We start from the raw sequence: 16,867 nt of genomic DNA, 5'->3' as shown, positions 1-16,867 counted from the left end.
TCCCAGGGTCCATTGGCTACCGCTGGAGCCTTCTTTCTCCCTCGGGTGGCCAGCTGAACCCATCAGCTGCTCCCCACTCCCTGCTGATCAGTGGGGGTTGAGTCTGGAGTTTGTGGTCAGAAGGGTTGGGCCTGCCTTGGTAGGTGAGGATTTGGGCTCTGTTTGCACCTGTGGGTGTAAACAATGGTTCTAGGGTTGTACATGGGTGCTCTGTCCTGCTCATGGCCCCACCACAAGTGGGTGTATCTCAGGCAATGTCTGGGTAAATACATGTAGAAGAGCAGACCTGTCACAGTAGGGCAGCTGCTGTAGGGCTCACGTGCACACTCCAGCCTGACAAACTGGCCAATTGAGCCCTTTGGCACAGTTTTCAGGTTAATAAAATAAGCTGTTGTTTGTGCAGCACGAAGTCCCTCTGTGTTTTGGTCCTGGAGGTGATAACTGGCCTCTCAGGGCCACCATCATTTTCCTGATTGACCTTGTTGGATCAGAAAAGGACATTTTCCAAGGCTAGAAGTGGCCTTTTCCCCAGATCTTAGGCTGCTATAACTTGTTAGCCAAAAGCTGCTACCCGGGGGTGTCACTAGCTGCAGAGCATGGAGGGGCTCTTGGTCTGGTGTACATGGGGCAGGGTTCAGTACTGTGCTGAAGGACACTGGGGATGCCACCCTTGGATACTGCAGATGCTCTGCAGATATGCTGAGTGCATGGGAGGCTGGTGGGGTCACTGTGGACATCCTGAAGGTACTGGTTGGGAGACAGGGCAGGCAGAACCTGTGTGGGAGGGCTAGCGGGGACAGCAGGGGCACGAGGAGATGGCCGTGGGCTGGGACTACTCACTGTGCCACTAGCTCAGCCCAATCTTTCTCCTTGCAGATATCAACGAGTGTGAGGAAGTGGGCAACCCTGAGCCCCTGTGCCGAGGTGGCACCTGCGAGAACACAGAGGGCTCCTACCGCTGCCAATGCTTGCCGGGCTACGTGGCCCTGGCCCGGTCACACCACTGCGTGCCCCAGACAGCCCAGAACCCAGCAGCTGCGTAGCTCTAGGAGAGCAGGGGTGAGGCTGCTCCCCTGCACATGGCTCTGGGACCTGGGAGTACAGAGAAAGGCCTCCCACAGCTGTGGGTGCTTCGAGGCTCTTTGTTCCTTCGCCTTCGAAGTGCACAGCTTCCCCACCATCTCTCTCTATAGGTCAGGGCTGAGCTCCCTGCCTCTGCACCCCTCTTGGCCCTGCCAGCCCCTGCTCTTCCTGCAGCAGAGCCCACCCCAGCCCTCAGCACCTGTCACATTGCTCTGTGTCATGGAGGCTCACAGGACACCTTCCCTTGCCACACAGCCCCTGCCTGTCCCCCTCACCCTGCAAGAAAGGGGGTTCACCTCCCTGCCACTGCTGCACTGACCTAGTGACAAGCCTTACCCACACCGCAGGTGCTGGCCCCACTCCTTGTGAAGCGTCCAGCTCCCAGGCCAGAGCTTAAGATGGGGGTTCCACCCCAGCTTTCTAGAGCTGCTGCCTAACCTTGGGGCATGGGAAAGAGGCCTGAGGGGCCCCAGGGCCAGCTCTCCCTGTGGCCTTTAGCCCTATACTTTGTGCCCCATGCTAGCTGGGCAGGGGGAGGGGAAGCAGGTCCAGCTTCCTTTCTGTAAAGTTGTTGTTGGTTATTTTTTTTAACTGAGTCTGCTGGAAACTTCTCTCATGTTGTTAAATAAAACATTTATTTTGGGCCCCTGTGGCTCAAGACACTGGGGCTTGTCAGAACTATGCTTGTCTTGCCTCTGCCAAGGGCACAGCCATCCCACTTGTAAGCCAATTCTTGGCCCTCTCAGCTGGCACATGGCCTCCTCCTGCTCCCAAACCGGAGTAGGGAGCTTTGCCAGGCCAAATCCCCAGCCCAGCACCAGTGGCAGGAGCCTACTCCACTCCCTGCAGACAGCACGGAAGTTGTAGCCTTGTTCTCACACAAGGGAGCTGCAGCTCCCACACGAGAAAGTATAGCTTACTGCAGATGGTAAGGGCTCTCTGGCAGGTCTGGAAGTTGTTTTTCCAGCCCTGGAGCCCTCAGTATGAAGACCTTTACCTATGCTGCAGCAAGCAAGGCTATGTTCTATGCCACCACCTCTTCAGGGAGCCTTTGCACAATTTCAAGCCTGCATAGGACTAGCAAAGCAAGAGCACAGCCAAACATTGCCAGCTGGATACCGGCAACAGAGATGCTTGGCTGCTTCGAGGGTACCCACACTTAGGCCAGCATACCACCTCTATTCATGCCTTCAGCTAAGAAGACCAGCTGAATCCCAACTAGAAGATGCCCAGACATTCTGCTTTTCCTCCTGATCCTCTTCACTCACAGAATACAACACAAGCAGATTTTGTCTAGCCTTTATTAAAAGGAAAGTTATAAAAAGAGATTCAGGAGCTCACAGCAGCTCCAAGTTAGTAGTAGTGCAAAACACTGGTTAGAGAAAGAATCATCCCTGCAGAGACATTGAACACCATTTGGCTTTGCATCCACAAAACGCAAGTTTTCCCAGCTGGAGTCCTGCTGGCTTGAGCAGAAGCCCAGGACATAGCAGGCTGTCAGCTCAGGGAAAGACTCCTCTCCTTCCCTCTGCTTCACTGCATGGATAGCAAATGCAGGTCCTGGGGGCATCCTGATCACAACAGAGCAGGAGAAACACAGGAGGGTGGATGCAGCCGGCATTCTAGAAGAGGCACTGAAGGGTTATCAGGTAGCTCAGACAATAGCCAAGTTCATCACTGAGAAATTCCTTTGTGAGGACAGACAGCTCCATGTCTAACAGATAAAGCGCCTGCCTCCGCAGAGTGGCTGGAGGATGATGCTCAGTCACTGCTGCCCTTTGAGCTGCTAGGAAAACACCCCAGGGGTGTCACCTAAACACAGTAAGAGTACTCTGCCAGGGGCTGATCTTGCAAGGAACAGCTGGCTGCTCAGAGGCCGCAGAGCTCTGAAGGAAGCAGTAAGAAATGTTTATTATATAAAAGAATTTGGCCTGTGTTGTTTCCAGTTTTCCCCTCCCCAAACCCTACTAATGGCAGAGCTCCTCAGCTGGTAATCTGCACCGGTATCTTCCAGCAGAACAACATCTGGTCCTGGTCATCTACCAGCTCCCACTTCACAATCAGTTTAATCTGAAAGAGAGAGAAGTAGAGGGAAATAACATTCAGGAAATCTTAAGGCAAGGGCATCAGGAGAAAAGTTATCACTTGTATGGAACAAAGAGGTCCTGGGAGCTCTGCACAAAGAGGACAGAGCTGGGGCCTTGTCCTTGTGTGCAGTAGGTGGGCCACGCTCATACACTGATTCCTGGAGCACCATCTGTGGTTGGAGAGCACCCAGTTACATGACACAGGAGGCCTCCACACACTGCACTTGAATTCTCACTCCCTGCAAAAGTAGAGTGCAAGCACCCTGCAGCATCCCTAGCTGAACTGCACGCCAGAGTCAAGCACACCCAGTCTGGGAACATTGAGCTGCAGGCAGCAGGCTCTGGTGGGAAGCACGGTGCAGGAAGCACAGCACAGGAAGATACTGGAGCAGCTGAAGCCACTTCTCAGCTGGAGCTAGGCTGCTTCTTTTGCTGAGCCTGTCCCAAAGTGGGAACTTGAAACTAGGGTCATACAGCAAAAAGAACACCAGACTGTGTATGGAGTCTAGTCTGTCACACCAGAACAGAACAGCTGTCTTCCCTTAAAGGCAGGTGGTGAGACTACTCCAGTATAGGCGGTAGCTGAGAAGTTGACCAGCTGCCTGCATACTTACACTGGGGTACTCGCTCTTCACAGGCAGTTTATTCAAGTAGCTGTACGAATGGCCCTTCTGAATGGGGCACTGGATCCCAGACTTGCATCCATCAGGCTCAGGAATAGGGAAGGGTATGTCCACATGCAGCATCTCCCCATACACCCTTGCTTTACTGCCCTGGCTCTCGATCTCTGCAAAACACGGAGAACACACATATACCACACGTGCCCTTCACACACCCCAGAGGCTGCAAGAACACAACTAAGGGACACTCTCCCTCCACCCAGATCCTTCTCCGGCCGCCCTTCTCCCCTCCCAGCAGAGGGGATCCCCTGCCCACTCCCGCTGGGGATGTGCTCCTTACTGCTGGCGAAGGTGACGTTGATGCTGTAAGATGTCCCCTTGTGGAGCAGGCAGGGCTGAGTGGGGCAGGGGCTCACGTTCACCTCCCGGATGCTGCCGTCTACGGAACCTGCAAGGAAGAATCGGGATTACCGGGCCGCCTCCGCCTGCTGCTCTCCTCCCGCTGCCCCGCGGGCCGGAGCCACTCACCGCAGTCAACGAAGCGGAGGGGCTCGGCCAGGGCGGTGGCGGCGGCGCCCAGCGCCAGGAGCAAGGCGAGCGGGGAGGGCACCATGGCGGCGGCAGCGGGCACGGCAGCGGCAGCAGCAGCGGCGGCGGCTCCGCGGGGTCACATGAGCGCGGCGGCCCCGCCCGCCGGTCAGCTGGGGCGGGCCCCGCCCGCGGGGCCGGGCCGGAGTCACCGAGCGCTCCCGGGGGGGGGGCCGGGGGAAAGAACCGCCCCCGTGGCCGAGGGCAAGGCTGCAGCCGGGAAAAGGGCGGTGGGGGCCCCTCACGACAGCTCCTGTCGTGACAGGGGACTACGGGACAGCCTGGGAGTGGTGCTGGTGGTGTGCTGGAACTACAGCCCTCGGACAGACGGACTGACACCGTCTCCAAAAGCGCTGCCATTGGCCATGCCCACTCCCGGGCTGTCCTGGGACAGTCAGTGTCAAAGGCAGCAGCCAGAGGACAGGCTCAGATACAGGCAGTGCCATGGACCGGGAAGGTCTTTTGCTGCCCCTGCTGAAAGGGGATAAAACATAACGCCCACAAAGCTGCTGTGGTAGACTCGTCCGTGGCCTTGATCGTACATATCCCATACCTCTTGTTCTGCAGGTTGAAAGCTGTTTGTGTAGCACAAGTGCCAAGAGTTACATCTGCTGAGTACCTGGCGTGTCTGCCACCTCTCATAGAGCACACACACGCCAGTTCTGGTTCTCAAACTCGTGAATTGCTAGAGACTCCCTGCTTTGTGCCGTGGATGCCAAGGCAAACCAGATGACGCTTCAGAAAGCATTTGACCCAAGCTGAAGTTTACAACTTTCCACCAATTTCACATGGTAGCAAATTTAAGCCTTTCTGGAATCATGTCAGAATACAGCAGAGAGGCACGTGAGTACTGATTTGGTAGGAACGTGGCAGAGCTGACACAGCGTCCCCGCTTCAGACCTCTGTCCCAGTGAGGTGTCTGCCTGCTCAGCTGCAGCTGCACAGCCCAGTGACTCAGAGGTGGCACCTCACACTTTGCTCAGGCCCTCTGCAAAGGGTGTCACATCAGAAAGGGGTGTGGGGCTTTTTAATGGTTTTTTTTTTAGATTTCAACTAAGCATTCAGTTTCAAGACGCATGCAGGATACTTACCAAAGCTCTATTAAAAAAAAAAAAAAAAAAAAAAAAAAAACAACAAAAAACCAAACCAAACAAACACCCCCCCCCAAAAAAAACAAAAACAAAAAACACCCTCAAAAAAAACCCTGCTGAGACTAAGCCATGTATTTAGCACTACCTAGCACACTTTATAACTGACCCAGATAAAGGCTTTTCCTTGCACATGGAAAGCATGCCCTTCAAAAGGCTTCCCTTATCCACATCCTTCAAGTCTTACAGATGGTAAACAAAGTTGCCTATCTGACTGCTGGTAACAGAACTGCTGTCAAGCCAGAGCAACACCATAAAGTGCTGTCACACATTCACAGGATAAGCAGTGCTTGGAATTTGCTTGGGAGCAAATTCCACAGGCCATTAAATCAGGATGCCTCCTGTGAAACAATTCACCAGGTATCTTTGCTTCACAGATGCTTTTACACAATGGCAGTGACTATGTACATACAAGTCAACACATATTTCAAAGGCTTTGAACTAAAAATCATCGCATCTAGGATCCAAATTAACATTTTCACAGAAAACGTTTCCCTCCCTGCACCCCAAAACGGAGTAGTAAAAAGCCTAATAAGTGTATGTCTGTAAATCTACAGCCAAGGCCTTTACAGAGGAAAGAAGCAGAAACCTTCTGCCCAAGGTTTTTAGCTCATATCATACATTACTATGGTGTCAGTTTTGCAATAACATTACTAAAGCTTAAATTCCCCAGGACAGCATAAGCATCTTGGGCCAAACAGACCTTGCTTTTAGGCACATGCCCCCTGTGACATCTGATAATAGGCATAAGCCTCCAGGTTCCCTTGGAGCCAAAAATTGCTTAAGAAAGATTCAAATCAACTTCAGGCTGATCTCATTATTTCGCGGATGGAGGTCCTTTCAGATTACCAGCATCACAGGGAGCTTATGCTGCACTGAAGAAATACCAGTGGAAAAGGCTAAGAAAGCTAGCAGACAAATTCTCTCCAGCAAGACTGATACTGGACTTGTTAATTTTTGTAGCTCAACCAACTCTATTACACAAGGATAAAGCCTGAAGTTCCACTTCATCAGCCATCTACACCTGATTAATCCAAATCCCTCCAATAGCACAGCACTTGCAGCTCTGTAAACAAATGTGCTTGCAGGCACTACAGTGGCAGTGAAATAAGCAGGCAGGTTCTCAAGAAAATCCACATACAGAGACTAATCAATTAAACTGTTCTTTCAGCCAGAACATGTTCCTTTGCTAGATCGTCAGAACTCACATTTAAATTCATCACATCCACTCTTGCATTCAACACCACGCCAGAGGTTTTATTATCACCAGTTTCTGAAGCACTGAAACAAGTTTCATTTCCCTTCAAAATAGAGAAAAGATGATTTTAGCATCATATTGCAGAGGAGAAATGAGCAAAAAAGCTAGAAAATTCAACTCTCAGATAAATCTCTTCAATACAGTGTGCTTAAAGAGAGCTAAAGGAACTCCCCAAACCAAGACACCACAAACCAGAATAAGAACAGAAAATCAAAACACAAACTTCAAGACAAATTATGTCTACCTATCAGAAACAAGATGACCAAAAAATTATGAGAATCCAAGAAGGAAGAAAAACTAGATTGTAACTCTATTAAAAAAAAGCAACTAACCATCCCTGTACCACATAGCTGACTGAAGGAAAAAATGGCCACTGATGAGATGCAAGGGAATAGCTGTTCTCTTAGTTTATACCCCCCACCTCCTTTTGTCACACAAAAAAGTTGTCCCCAGACCATGAGTCTCTCCTCAGCACAGCAGATTATTAATTATATTAACTGTGAGTGATGTTAGTTGGCCTTTTCCTCATTCTTTCAGTCTGCAGTAATCATTTTAGCAATGTCCCAAAGACCCTTGAAGCTGCTTGCCACACTTGTCACTTAACACCTTTCTGTCACTTTAACACAGCAAAAATGAAGGCAACTCCAAATAAGTGTCTGTTTTTTGGGGCTACATCCATTCTCCAAAAGGTGTTCGCAGTGAATACAGCCACAACATGGAGAAATGCAGCAAGATCAATCTAATACACCCTACAGGAGTGAGAAAGAAAGCTAATGCAGTATGGACAGAAATCAGGCATGATCTCTCTGTGTCTTTGCTCCGAGGAGGTTTTCCTTCCCTCCTCCAAAGTTGTCAGCATTTGGGATGCCACACTGATAATAATCGAGAAACACCCCAATATGTTTTTATTTAAACATTCAGTGTGAGGATTCATCAACTATTGCAGGTGCCTGCATTAGTACCAGTCCTGCTGGGAGCTTGCCTGTGATACTTTCCTGGCTTTATCTAGCATGATTAGAGCTAACCCAAGAGTAGGCAAAATTAAACAGCTCAAACCAGTCTTTATTTACATGCTCAGGGTGGAACAAAAAGCAAAAGCCCGTGGTTACAGAAGAATCACTTTGCTTGGAGCAGGATGGTGAGAAAGCTAACTGTGACAAGGTCCTGAAGTCCTCTGACGGTAAATCACCCCCTCCTGCTGGGATGACAGGTTTTCTTCCACCAGTCTTTCACACAGTCAGCGTATGACTCTCCACAGGCCTGGCTAGGGCTGAGGAACAGGATTCCTCCCCCAGAAGCACATGAGGAACAAAGAGAGAAAACACTCTTTTAACCATGAGCGCTCTGTGATCGACCGGCTAGGTCACTGTCACACGGCAAACGAGCAGGAGGAGCTGAAACCACCGTGGGAAGGCAACGAGCCTCGGGTGGCCGTAGGGGCCTGCCCGGAGTCGGGGGGCCCTCGGGGGCCGGGGCGTCCCCCCGCCCTCGCTGCGGTGGGAGGCGAGGGACGGTGTGGGTGTGAGAGCGCCGGGCAAGCGCTCCAACTGGGGACGACTGGCCTCCAGCTGATAAATAGAGCAAAGCAGAAAAGCCGGAATAAGGGAGAAACCCTAAAACCCCCGTGTTTGCTCTTCAGCCTACCCAACTCCCCTGCGGCGGCACCTTGATCCTTCTCTGGGTTCTGCTCAGGATAACCTTACGGCTAATCCCGGGACAAGCATGCGCGGACGGGCAGCGCTCGGTGCTTATTTCATTACTCTTCACTGCTTCACGGCTGCAAACACCCCCAAAGGCGAACAGCAGCTTCGTGCCTTTGAGCGCCTGTGACGCGCTCCCCGAAGCCGACACCAAGCACTGCCCGCGAAGGGGCAGGGGCATGGGCACGGGCATGGGCATGGGCACCGGCACCGCCACGGCCGCCCCGGTGCCGCCCCGCCGTGGGCGCGGCCGCTCCCGCCCGCTGCAGCCGCACTTCCGCCATGGCGGCGGGGCGGGGCTGGTCCGGCATGGCGGCGCCGGCGGCGCTGCGGCGGTGGTGGATGTTGGCGCTGGGCGGCCGGACGAGGTACCGTTCCCTTGGACACTCGGCCCCTTGCACCCTCCCTCGGGAGCACAGAACGTCCCCGCTGCGCCGCAGGGGGTGGTGGCTGCAGGGGCCGGGCCCGCCGCCCGCTCCGGCGGCGCGGACCCCTCTGAGGCGCCCCCTCTCCCTTCTTCCCGAGGCAGCCGCTGCTCCGCTCCACCGTGCCCAGGCCGAGCGCTGCCGAGGCCCCCGGGAGGCCCTGCCCGCCCCGCTGGCTCCCTGCTGCGCTGGGCGTCGTCCTTCTCCCAGCCGGGCCCGACGGAGAGCGGCCCCAGCGAAGGACAGATCTTCCTCAGCGAGAGCTGCGTGAAGGTGGGGACTCGGGGAGCGGTCTGGTGTCTCTGGAAGGGTTTCCACCCTGCCTGCCCTGCCGTCGCACAAAGGAGACGTTTGAGTGTTCACTGGTTTGTTCAGCAGGACTTTAAATCCTCTTCCTTTTATTTATTTGCAGAGGCTGCTGGAGATTGCAGGAGGATCAGAGTTTCTCAGGCTGCAGGTTGAAGGAGGTGGCTGCTCTGGCTTCCAGTACAAATTTTCCTTGGACACAGTTATCAATCCCGATGACAGGCAAGGACAAAGGGACATTTTGGTGGTCAGATGTTTCTGTTCTTGGCAAAAACGGCAGGAGGGGTATGTGTGAGATATTAGTGTCTTGCATTGAAGGGAAGACGCCTGTGAGATAAGCAGCATGCTGAGGTTGTGCTTTTCTGTAAGGTCTTTGGCACAGTTAGTGGTTAAATATGCTGCTTTTTTTTTTTGCAGGGTGTTTGAACAAGGTGGTGCCCGTGTGGTTGTGGATGTGGACAGCCTGGCCTTTGTGAAAGGATCCATGGTGGATTTCAGCCAAGAGCTGATCCGAAGCTCCTTCCAGGTGGTGAGCAACCCCCAGGCAGAGAAGGGTTGCTCATGTGGAACTTCCTTCTCTATCAAAATCTGACTGGACTTACCATGGATAGACACTGTTTGCAGACACTTTTGGCAGAGGGTTTATGTTTGTTCTTTTCTCTGCTGCTCCCTCTCCCTTACCCTGTGACACAGCTGTTACAGAATACTGCAGCTGTGTGTGTGTTTGCACTGAGCCTGTCTCCAAGACTTACTGGCCTTCCCTTCAGAAACGATGAAGTAACCATGAGCACGCACACAGGAGTATCTTCAGCACCTTGTGAACCACTGGCCAGGTGGTGCTGACTGGCCTGCCCTGTCCTGATTGTGGAACTACTTAACTGTCTCTGCAAGAGAAGGCTGTATATATATCTGTGTGTGTTTATTGAAAGGTCTTACTAAAAAAAGTCTGTGAGGTTGATTGGTATTGCTTGTGCATTTATATGCGGGTAGAATCTGGGTTCTTTCAGGCTAGGGTTGCTTATTCCTTTTCTTCCAAGCAAATGGGACTTGGAGTCTTTCTCACTTGTACTGCTGACTCTCCACTGCCCAGCTTACAGTGGGCTTTTCCAGATGCTTTTCTTTTTTCTTGCTGAACAGGATTCTCGTGGTCCCAGGAACCTGTGGTGGCTTTGCTGTAAGTTCCTGGGATGATGGTTTTTACTTGTTCAGAGTAAGTGAAACCAAAAAAATTGAGGTTGGAAGAATTAATATCTTGTGTCTTTTATATATAAAAGGAAGAAAAATCTTTATGTATATATATATATATATATATATCTATATATATATCTAAAGTACACAACTCTCTATGCTTCAGTGCTGTTTAAGCCTGACTTGGAATTTTAGGTCATACAGGCGCTCAGGTTTCACAGTGTGGTTGCTGCCTGCTCTTGCCAGCAGGAAGGGAGGTTAAGGTGATAGAGGAGAGTAGGAATACTGCCTAAGGCTTCACAAGTCCTTTTGACTTACAGTTGTCTGGGAAGCTTTTCCATAACTTGGTTTATCATTTAGTCTCTGTCTAACATTCATGGTTTAATGAAAGACTGGAACTCCACTCCTTTCTAAGACTCCATGGAATGGGAAGTCTGGAAGTTTCCAGAATAACATCCTTTTGATTAGTCATTTTCTATAGTTTTTTATCTGCCACTAGATGTCTTTTAAGTCAGTGATTCACCTGCTTCTGGATGAAAGGAGAGATGGGGAAGTTATTTTTGTTCCCTCTTTTGTGTTTTATCTGATCATAACCAAATTGTTTAAGACTTGAGTCTTTCACGTGAGTGTGGGAGCCCTGCATGACTTTGGTCTCAAAGGAACCGCCTGTGGGAAACGATGAGCTTTTCTAGACCATGCCACAGGCATTTTTTGTTAAGGTTCCTAAAAGCCTTTTTAAGCTATTTAGTAGTGCCTATGTTCAGCACTGTTTTGCCTATTTATTTCAAGTGCTCAGAGCTGATAGCCAGCTAGTTTCAGTTTCATCTGCAGATGTTACAGGAGCTCACATATGATCTGCTCTGACTTTGTCACATGGGGATGCACATGGATAGGATGTGGAGCAGTGGCTCTTTCAGTTTAGCCCTTTCCATTTCCTGTAGCCAACAACATCTGCCTAGTTATGTTGGTGTTAGAGACAGCTGTCACATTTTGTAAAAGGGACTAAAAGAATGTGATTAAAAGATTTGTCTAAACCCCTTCCAAGGTATTTTAACCCTATCTTTATGCTCGCAGATCTTGAAGGTGGTATCAGCCAGAATTGCCTTTGAAAAGTGTAAGACCTTAAAGCTTGCGTAGGAAGAATACATTAGATAAACTCAATTTCTTTCATCTGGGATAGCTATAAGTAGGGCAGAGGAGTTGCTTTCTGAACCAGGAAGATCCATTCTTGATCCATTTCACACAGACTGACCTAGGTCAAGTCTCTTGAGATCTTTTATGGGAAATAAAAGTGCAGCAGTAGTGCTGGAGAGGTAGCAAGCCAGCAGCTACCAAGGCTTTTCTTCCCTGGCCAAAAGCCAGCCTTCAGCCCCTGTAAACAGGCAGGCTTCATCTTGGATTGCTGTTCTTGCTGAATGTAAATGTGCCGTGTCTGTTCAGCCTAGCAGGTTCCACTTGCCTACACTTGCTCTGTGCTGATGCAGTAGATGGAGCAGGTGTTGTCCACGTGGATGCTGCCCCTTGCAGAGGGTGTGCTTCTCACTCCAGGGACTGTGCAGAGCACCAGGCTTCGGTGCCCACCAGTGTCAGCTGCAGCGTTGCTGTGCAGCTGGCATGAGTGCCGTGTTCTGCCCGCGGTTCTGGCAGTACTGCTCTGACTGCACTAGGTGGACCCCTTTCTCCTTGGGACTCTCTGCACTGGACATACACAGGCATTCTGCCCTGAGGCTGGATCTGCTCCACGCAGGACCTAAGCAAGAGCAAAAGTTTCTTTGCAGCTGTCTGTTTTGAAGGCAGGCTGGTATTGCTGCAGTGTGGTCTTTAGATCAAAGAAACTGCTAGGAGCCAGAGAGATTCCAGCCCATACACCATGCCGCCCTTGGCTTCCTAGACCTGCTTCTTGGGAGAAGGTGTAACCTATTGGCAAAAGCTACTGGGTTTCCAGTTCCCATTAGGGAATGGGTGCAAAGGGCTGTCTGTCACCTCCAGAGTTGTCCTGCCTCTTTAGAAGTGTGTCAGTACATCAGAACTTCTGTCAATGTTGGGAAGTCAGCAAAGGGGCTCTTGTTGACACAGGGGTACAAAGGTGATCTTGGTGCATTTTGGCTGTGTAGGCAGAAAGGCTAGGTCTTGGTTCCTACTGAAAAAGCCTAACCTGTCAAGTTTTGTGCACTGAATAGGTGACAAAGATGGCACCACACTGTAGCCTGTAGGGCAAGACTTGTGCCAAGAGAAGGACACAGAAGATTAGACAGGGAATTTGATGCTGCCTGGACCATGAGGGGCTGCCAAGGCATGTCTGCAGGAGGTCTGCAGTGTGGGAATAGTTGGGAGCCCTTGAACTGAACCACTGAGAAGAAGCTGAAGGAGTTGGAGATGCTGCCTTCATGCCAAATGAGAAACTGCAGTGGAAAATCTTTCTCTGCTCCCACATAAAGAAGGAGGATTCTCTCAGTTCACCCACCTGACAAGGAGTGAATGATCAAGAAAGATATTTATGGAAACCTTAAGATTTAATCTCAAGGGAAAAGGGCACAATCCTCAGTGTCACTGACAAGAAGGTAGAAGAAGATGGAATAGAAATTCTCCCTTTGGTGAGAGCTTCTGGGAGCTCTGTAGAGACTTGTTGGTAGATGACCAGCATATCCTCAGCCTGTGACTGGCTCTGTTCTTCACTATCTATCTATCTATCTGTCTGTCTGTCTATCTATCTATCTATCTATCTATCTGTCTTTACTGAAGGTCCCACTTCAAGGCCTCAAGCCAGGCAGTGGTAGGGAAAGAGGAGATCTTCATTATCCCCTTTTTTTGTGGTTTAGGGATATGCATGAGTGCTTTGCTTGTGTTGGTGTGGCCCTGTGTGCTATCATTTACTACAAGGAGCATTTTGAGGTGAGGAGCTACAATAGGAGCAATGGCTAACCTAAGGTGAATGTTAGGGTAATAGCAGTCCATCTCACCCACAAACTTTCATCTATAAAATTTCACTAATGTCAGACCTTTCTCTTGTGTCATTATACATCTGTATAGAGCTGTCAGGAAGACAGCTGAGGTTGTGGAACCAGTACCCTATGGATGACACCCACTGGGACTTCTGCTTCTCCCACACAGTAGTGTCATTTCTTGCCACTTTAAGGGCTTGTCTGAATCCAGCACGTGGGGGAGGAATCATTGAACAGTGGAGGAGGCAGTAATGGGAAGGCAGAAATGCATGAAAGAAGGCTTCTCTTGTCTGTTTCCCACGCTGGGAAGGCACATGCTTTGTACTAAGATTGCCTTCAACCTTACAAACATTTCAAACATCTGGTGGCAGCTGCAAGTAAAAATCAGAGTTTTTAAAATTGAGTTTTTACAGTGTGAACAGTTCCACTGTTCACACTGTAAGCTGGGACTGGTCAGTGGAGTTTAATTGTATTATAGGATGTCCTGAGTTGGAAGGGACCCCCAAGGATCATTGAGTCCTACTCCTGGCCCCACACAGGTTAGCCCCAAGAGTCACAGGTACCTGAGAGCATTGTCCAAATGCTTCTTGAACTCTGGCAGGCTTAGTCCTGTAATCATTTCCCCATGGAGCCTAATCCAGTCTCAGTCGCCCTCTGGATGAAGAATCTCTTCCTAATATCTAACCTAAACCTCCCCTGACACAACTTCATGCTATTTCCTTGAGTCCTATCACTGATCACAAAGGAGATCAGTGTCTACCACTCCTCCTCACAAGGAAGTTGTAACTGCAGTGAGGTCTCCCCTCAGTCTGCTCCAGGCTGAACAATGACCAAGTGACCTCAGCCACTCCTCATACAGCTTCCTCTAAAGGCCCTCACCATCTTCATTGCCCTCCTTTGGACAGTCTCTAAGAGCTTTGTATCCTTATATTGTGGCACCCAGAACTGCCCCCAGCACTGGAGGTGAGGCTGCCCCAGTGCAGAGCAGAGCAGGACAATCCCCTCCCTTGCCTGGCTGGTGATGCTGAGCCTGATGCACCCCAGGGCAGGGCTGGCCCTCCTGGCTGCCAGGGCACTGCTGGCTCAGGTTCAACTTGCCATCAACCAGGGCCCCTGGTCCCTTTCCATGGGACTGCTCTTGGGAGTTGAAACAAAAATTCAGAGCAAGTGTGCTGTATTTCCTCATGAGCTGCTATAACACATGCTTAAGGACTGAACCAAGCATTGCCTCCACAAGCAAACACCACCATCAAACTCATTAGCAGAGAGCATGACAGCATGTGCAGTGTTTTGATACTCCCTTTTCTTTGCTTGTTTTCATGCACACCAGCCAAAGCTCTGACCATGCTTCTCTGGAATGGGCCATATCTGCCAGAGAGACTGGCAGGAGAGGAAGGGATAGCCTTGTGTAATGGTGTGTTTGATACAACTGTCAGCCAGCCTGGATAAAGAACCACCATTCAAGGACACAGAGCATTGGCAAGAATAAACTGCAGCCACCTGTATTGTATCAGACTTCTATTTGGAAAGCTCTTTATTGGCTTCTTTTTTGTGTTTGTTTTTTTTTTTCTTTTTCTTTTATCTATTTTTTTCTTTTTTCTTCTCTTTTTCTTTTTTTCCTTTTTAAATTTCTTTTCTTCTATTTTCAAATTTTCTTCTTCTTCTTTTTGTTTCTTTTGGTTCGGTTTTTTTTTTAGAGGATGGATCCTCGAACCAAATGCCATTAGGGGCTAGGTAGAGGCTTAATGGTGCAGTTCAGATCCTGCTGGGTTCTAAGGAATATGTTTGCTCTGCATGGTTTCCAGGATTAGGCTGCAACTGGCTTTGATCTGTGCAGATACCTGCCCAGGAAGCAGCTGAGTAGATCATGAACTTTGGGTTGGTTTAGTATCCAGCTGTGGACAGAAATACTGTGTGAGTCAGCTGAAGCTGTTCATGACAGTGAGATGGGCCATTACACCAAGGCTGTGATTCTGCAGCCCGTGGGGAGCAGTTTGTGTGCAGTGCTTCCTGCCACTGGCCTTCCCAGAATTTGTATGGCTCTTAATATCTCCTGCTTGAGCAATAAGATTTTATGGTCCTAGTCTTTGTTGTTGATTAGAACCCAAGTTTGTGCCCCTGTTTTAATCAGTGCTCATTTACCTTTGGCATCCTTCAGAGGAACAGAATGGTATGTCTTTCAGTTGCCATGGAAACAGTGAGACTAAATGCACATTTCCATGGCAACCTGCCATTATCTTCAGCTCTATCTGTGGGTCTCATTTTCTGACCATGGGGGTGGGGTGGTGAAAATGGAACTTCATCTCTTAAAAAAATTTAAAAAATAAAGAAAGATGCTACCAACACCATCATCACCACCCCCTTTCCTCCTCTGACTCAGGCTTGGGGCTGAGAGAGGCCCATAACTGCTGCCACCATGCCATGCACAAAGGCTCCAAGGTATTCTCTTCAGCTCCTTCTCTTCTTCACCCTCTAAAAATAGATACATTCAGAACAATTTGATGACAATGTTCCAGCACTTCTCTGAATTCTTCGTTTCCTCAACTAATGTTCCTAGCAAAGGCCCTTGAAGTTAATTGAACTTTCCAACAGGTTCCAAAGGTCAAAGTGTCCCAGCTTCTTTTGCTCCAAAGGGCCAAGGGTTAATTACAGGGTCTAAGACTCCAAGGAGAAGAAGCTTTTGTCTGCTGTAACTGGAGGCACATCACATTAACCTCAGGAGTGAGGGATGTTCTTGCAAGGGGGGCAGCTTTGACTGTGCAGGAGGCAGCACCCATCAGAGAGTAAGGGATGAAAGGAAATGCTTATCTGTTTTGTGTGTGACTCAGGAGATACAGGGCAGAGAAAACAGGTATATGCTTATGATGCATCTAACAGTCCACCACCCAGAAGTGCTTTTGGCCACTGCTAAAATTTCTGCCTCCCCCAGACACTGAGTCAGGAAAAGGACAAAATCTGCTGTACTTTGAGCAATTGCACACAGCTGTTCCTTAAGCCCGCTTTCATTATTCTTGTTCTAGCTGGCTTGACCTTTAGCTAATTCCTTTTATTCATGGTCTAATCTTGGTTACTGAGGGAAAAAGCTTGTGTGTTGCACAGTTCTAGCCTGATGCAATAGTTATCTGGAGAGAGGATGTGGTAGAGCTCTCCTACATCTGCCCCACTAGTCTTTACCACATGCTGAAGCAGAGGATGATAAAGCTCTGTGCATTCAGAAGTCAGCATGGAGACAGAGGTGATCTTCACAACAGGTCTGCCAGTTAATGCAGGTGCTGCTCAAGCACAGTTTTCCTTTCTGTAACAGATCATACATGACAAAGAGCCGTCACAGTCAGCCTGGGTTTGTGCTGTTTGATCAAGGGAAGAACAAAGACCAGCGAGTCTTCTACATTGCTGACCTTGCAGGATTTCAGCAAGATTACTGCCCGTTCACATTGCCAGTGTTTGGCTGGGAGCTATTTCTTGAAAGCACTGAGAATGTTCTCTAAGCTGTGGGGACCTCCTTAGGTGCTGAGCACTGGA

At 49.8% G+C, this 16,867-nt stretch overlaps 3 protein-coding genes across 6 annotated transcripts in view; 2 read left to right on the top strand and 1 right to left on the bottom strand.

Annotated features, from left to right (window-relative positions):
• LTBP2 (latent transforming growth factor beta binding protein 2) overlaps positions 1-1,750 on the top strand; it is a 70,891-nt gene extending 69,141 nt beyond the window's left edge. For all 4 annotated transcript variants that reach the window (XM_077180485.1, XM_077180486.1, XM_077180487.1 and 1 more), the window contains one exon: positions 877-1,750. In XM_077180485.1, the coding sequence (XP_077036600.1) occupies positions 877-1,043 (167 nt within the window). In that variant the 3' untranslated portion in view covers positions 1,044-1,750. The remainder of the gene's footprint in view (positions 1-876) is intronic.
• Positions 1,751-2,370: 620 nt separating this feature from the next.
• Positions 2,371-4,481, bottom strand: NPC2 (NPC intracellular cholesterol transporter 2). The gene is made up of 4 exons (XM_054634868.2): positions 4,319-4,481; positions 4,131-4,238; positions 3,785-3,957; positions 2,371-3,153 (listed from the first exon to the last, which is right to left on the bottom strand). The coding sequence occupies exons 1-4, from the start codon at positions 4,401-4,403 to the stop codon at positions 3,067-3,069; spliced, it is 453 nt and encodes a 150-aa protein (XP_054490843.1). The 5' UTR covers positions 4,404-4,481; the 3' UTR covers positions 2,371-3,066.
• A 4,216-nt stretch (positions 4,482-8,697) lies between these two features.
• Positions 8,698-10,173, top strand: ISCA2 (iron-sulfur cluster assembly 2). Its single transcript, XM_054634569.2, has 4 exons — positions 8,698-8,852; positions 9,014-9,182; positions 9,322-9,437; positions 9,633-10,173. The coding sequence occupies exons 1-4, from the start codon at positions 8,767-8,769 to the stop codon at positions 9,805-9,807; spliced, it is 546 nt and encodes a 181-aa protein (XP_054490544.1). The 5' UTR covers positions 8,698-8,766; the 3' UTR covers positions 9,808-10,173.
• Positions 10,174-16,867: the final 6,694 nt, after the last annotated feature.

Source organism: Agelaius phoeniceus, chromosome 6, assembly GCF_051311805.1.
Source record: "Agelaius phoeniceus isolate bAgePho1 chromosome 6, bAgePho1.hap1, whole genome shotgun sequence".
Classification (NCBI taxonomy): domain Eukaryota; kingdom Metazoa; phylum Chordata; class Aves; order Passeriformes; family Icteridae; genus Agelaius; species Agelaius phoeniceus.
This window is presented reverse-complemented; position numbering and strand designations above follow the sequence as displayed.